This window comes from Lepisma saccharinum, chromosome 4, assembly GCF_977018435.1.
Source record: "Lepisma saccharinum chromosome 4, izLepSacc3.1, whole genome shotgun sequence".
Classification (NCBI taxonomy): Eukaryota; Metazoa; Arthropoda; class Insecta; order Zygentoma; family Lepismatidae; genus Lepisma; species Lepisma saccharinum.
The window spans coordinates 56,482,250-56,485,956 of record NC_139232.1 but is presented as its reverse complement, the minus strand read 5'-3'; the positions used below and the strand labels follow the sequence as shown (position 1 = coordinate 56,485,956).

The 3,707-nt window shown below is 43.8% G+C and overlaps 1 protein-coding gene across 1 annotated transcript; it reads right to left on the bottom strand.

Moving 5' to 3' along the window:
- Positions 1-334: 334 nt before the first annotated feature.
- Positions 335-3,073, bottom strand: LOC145986942 (sodium-dependent proline transporter-like). The gene is made up of 2 exons (XM_083121406.1): positions 2,750-3,073; positions 335-2,296 (listed from the first exon to the last, which is right to left on the bottom strand). Exons 1-2 carry the CDS (start codon positions 3,071-3,073, stop codon positions 335-337), a joined length of 2,286 nt encoding a protein of 761 aa, XP_082977532.1.
- Between the last annotated feature and the right edge of the window lie 634 nt (positions 3,074-3,707).

Below are 3,707 nucleotides of genomic sequence, written 5' to 3'. Positions count from 1 at the left end.
CACACGGATTTGCTGTTTTTATTTCTTCAGAATCTTATGGTTATTTGAAAGATATAGTATTTTTTAAAGCAGTTTTTAGAAACGTTTTCTGGAACAGACGAAACTACGAACAGAGAAAGATGCTTCCACGGCTCATATTGAATTACCATTTCTATTGTTAGGAGCGTCTACAGAAGAGGTAAACCTTAATATGGATTACAATGTGAAGTTTGAACATCTTCATGTTAATTGCATGGAAAATTATTTTTTACTCACACAAGTTCATTTCGTATTCGTATTTTAAAATTTTGAATACATTGTAAGAAATTATATATGTAAACTACATGAAAGGAAATTATACAGTCGCTTCTCCACTTTCAACGTCAACATCACGTGAACGCCGTGAGAATAACGATAATACGCGATCCGCAAAGCTGTTGCTGGGCGAATAGAGTCTGCAGAAGTCGAGCCAGCGATTCGCATCTGCTTCATTCTCTGGTTCGAAGTGAGTAGATGCACGGACTAGATTTCGTAACTTTTCTACCAGCTTTCCTTCCGCTGTTAATACCTTCAATATAACGTACCCTGGTATAAAAATTGCTGGTAGGAACGTTATGATCCACCCTGCTATTACAGTCCAAAGGGGGAACGGTTCTGTCCCGTACGAAATCCTTTCGTTGTAGATCACGAAGGCACAAACGACAGCGAGCAGTGTTACGGGAGTCACGAAAATCCAACACAACCACCACAATACATTAATAGTCTTTGCACCGTAAACAAAATCAAGAAGTTTTGCGTAGTTTTTCATGCCGAATATGAATACAAAAGCAAGCAGTTCCATGAGGCAAATAATGACTATCGTTAGCGTTGCGTGGGTATCGAGAAGTTTCATCCAATAGATACCATTCTCTCGAACGCACAGTGCCGAGCCTATGAGCAGTAAGAATGTCGTCACTGTGTTGCGAAAGTTTCTTTCCTTCTTCAGTACAGGGTATAAGTCGAACAAACTCCACTGCAAGGCGTCCAGCTGTATTACTATCCAAGAGAGCGTAATGAAGCCAAGAGAGAGGAAAAGGATCACGTTCCATAACTGGGGAAAGGGGAAGGTGGCTATCATTGCAGGATATATTGAGAACATAGCTGCTGGTCCGTCCTTTGCCAAAGAGAACATGGGAATACCTGTCTGCGCCTGCAAATATCCCAAACCACAAAATAGGATGAGTCCAAAGAGGATGCTGACCACTGTGCTTAGAGCAGGAACGCAGAACACTTCCCACGAACAGTCGTTGTTCACGTAGTTGAACCGTGCTCGATGAACCGCCATCCCTAGTCCTGCACCGACGGTGAACAGTGCTTGCACTGCAGCGTCCACCCATGTTTTGACGTTAAGAAATTCGTTCATGTCAGGCACCAAGTACGCAATAAGCCCGTTCGTTGCGCCAGGGAGAGTGACTGCACGGAGTATCATCACTACCATGGCTACGTATCCAAGCGGCATCAGAAAATAGAAACTTATTCGAATTCTTTTCCAGCCGAAGGAGCAACAAGCAATGATCAAAGCGTACAACAAGAGATGGAACGTCAACAGCTCCCACACGAGTCCTCCAGGCTGATCGATACTGGCCGATGTTCTGAGGGCGAATTTGTTGAGGTACTGTTCCGACGGACTCTGCAGAGCCACCGATAAGCTTGCCACGCCACTATTTCTCACCTCGGTACAGTTTCCATCATTCCAAGAGTACTGGCACGCACTCCAGTCGATAAGTTGGCTCACGGGATAGACCATGAAGAAAAGACAATAACTGCCGATGACGCTTGCGTACGCACACAGGAAAACATTGAGGATCACTGTTGCGTATCCAGCTCCATTCATTATGGGAGCCGCACCAAACATTTTGATGTATCCGCTGTTTGTGAACTGCCCAACAACTGTCTCCAAGTGGAACATGGGTATTCCGCAAAGAAGGATCATAAGCAGATACGGGACGAGGAAGGCTCCCCCTCGATGAATGTAGCACATGTAGGGGAATCTGAAGACGCCTCCGATGCCGATACATGGAATAAGGTAGTAGAAGAACATCTCCATTCGTTTCAAGTACTTCTTGGCCTCTCCGGGATGTGCGTCGGGTTCCATCAACTTGATGCTTCTGGTCTCCAGTCGGACTCGAAGCTCGGAGATTATTGACCGTGAGTCATCGCTGATTGAGTACTGCTCGACGACGTCTGCAAACGTCACCACTCTGGGAGGATCGTCTACTTCATCTTCGTCATCTTCGTCATCTTCAACATAGAGACTCGGGATTCTCTGTCGGCATCTCTTGAGGGGAATCAATTTCGATTTGGATTTTCTCAGTGGGTTTTCAGAAGGTTCGGTCTCAATTGATTCAGAAGGTTCGGTCTCAATTGCTTCGGAAGATTCGGTCTCAATTGCTCCAGAAGGTTCGGTCGCAATTGCTCCAGAAGGTACGGTCTCAATTGCTTCAGAAGGTTCGGTCTCAATTGATTCAGAAGGTTCGGTCTCAATTGCTTCGGAAGATTCGGTCTCAATTGCTCCAGAAGGTTCGGTCTCAATTGCTCCAGAAGGTTCGGTCTCAATTGATTCAGAAGGTTCGGTCTCAATTGATTCAGAAGGTTCGGTCTCGATTGCTTCGGAAGATTCGGTCTCAATTGCTTCGGAAGGTTCGGTCTCAATTAATTCAGAAGGTTCGGTCTCAATTGCTCCAGAAGGTTCGGTCTCAATTGATTCATAAGGTTCTGTCTCAATTGCTACAGAAGGTTCGGTTCCATTTGATTCAGAAGGTTTGGTCTCAATTGCTTCGGAAGATTCGGTCTCAATTGCTTCAGAAGGTTCGGTCTCCATTGCTTCGGAAGGTTCGGTCTCCATTGCTTCGGAAGGTTCGGTCTCAATTTCTCCAGACGGTTCGGTCTCAATTGCTCCAGAAGGTTCGATCTCAATTGCTTCAGAAGGTTCGGTCTCAATTGCTTCAGAAAGTTCGGTCTCAATTGCTGACCCAGCTTCATCACTTATGCTTCTATCCATCTCGCTCTCTTCGATACTTGGCAGAGATTGCTCATCACTTGACCTGTTGTCCATAGCTTCACTGTCTTTTTTCTCTTTCGATCGTGAATATATATTCTTTTTCTTGCTAATCGCAAAATATGCGTATAGTGCTAATTGATTTTTTCGCTGCACTAATTCCATGGAAACTCTTTATCGATTTTTAAAACATCAACAATCAATAATATCCATGGCATTGCTCCTTCCCTGTGCAAGATAATTGGGATGTCTTCCAATGTTTCGAAGTGTTAATGTCGGGAAAGTATAAAGAAGGGGAAGTTTAAAGTTTTCTCAATCGGTGACAGTGGCTTTAAGAGAATTTAGTCTTTTTAGTTTACAGGAAGTTTCTTCTAGTTCCAAACCCTAAATCCGAAATACACACATATATACACGCACACAAATGTCTTAACAATGTTATTTCTGATTGACGTGTATATATTAGTTCGGCTTACCTATAAATAGTCAGATATAAATCTGCTTAATACGTTTGAAGAAGTTGCATAATCAAGTTAATTTTGTGTAAAGTCATTTCTGACATCATATCGTAATCAAGGGGTTCCGGCGAAGGAACATTGCAGTGTTTCGTGCACCATTTTTAGTGTTGCCCACGAGACGAGACTTTGGCCTGTCTCGTCTCGTGGAAATGCTGTGAAATGCTGTCTCGTCTCGA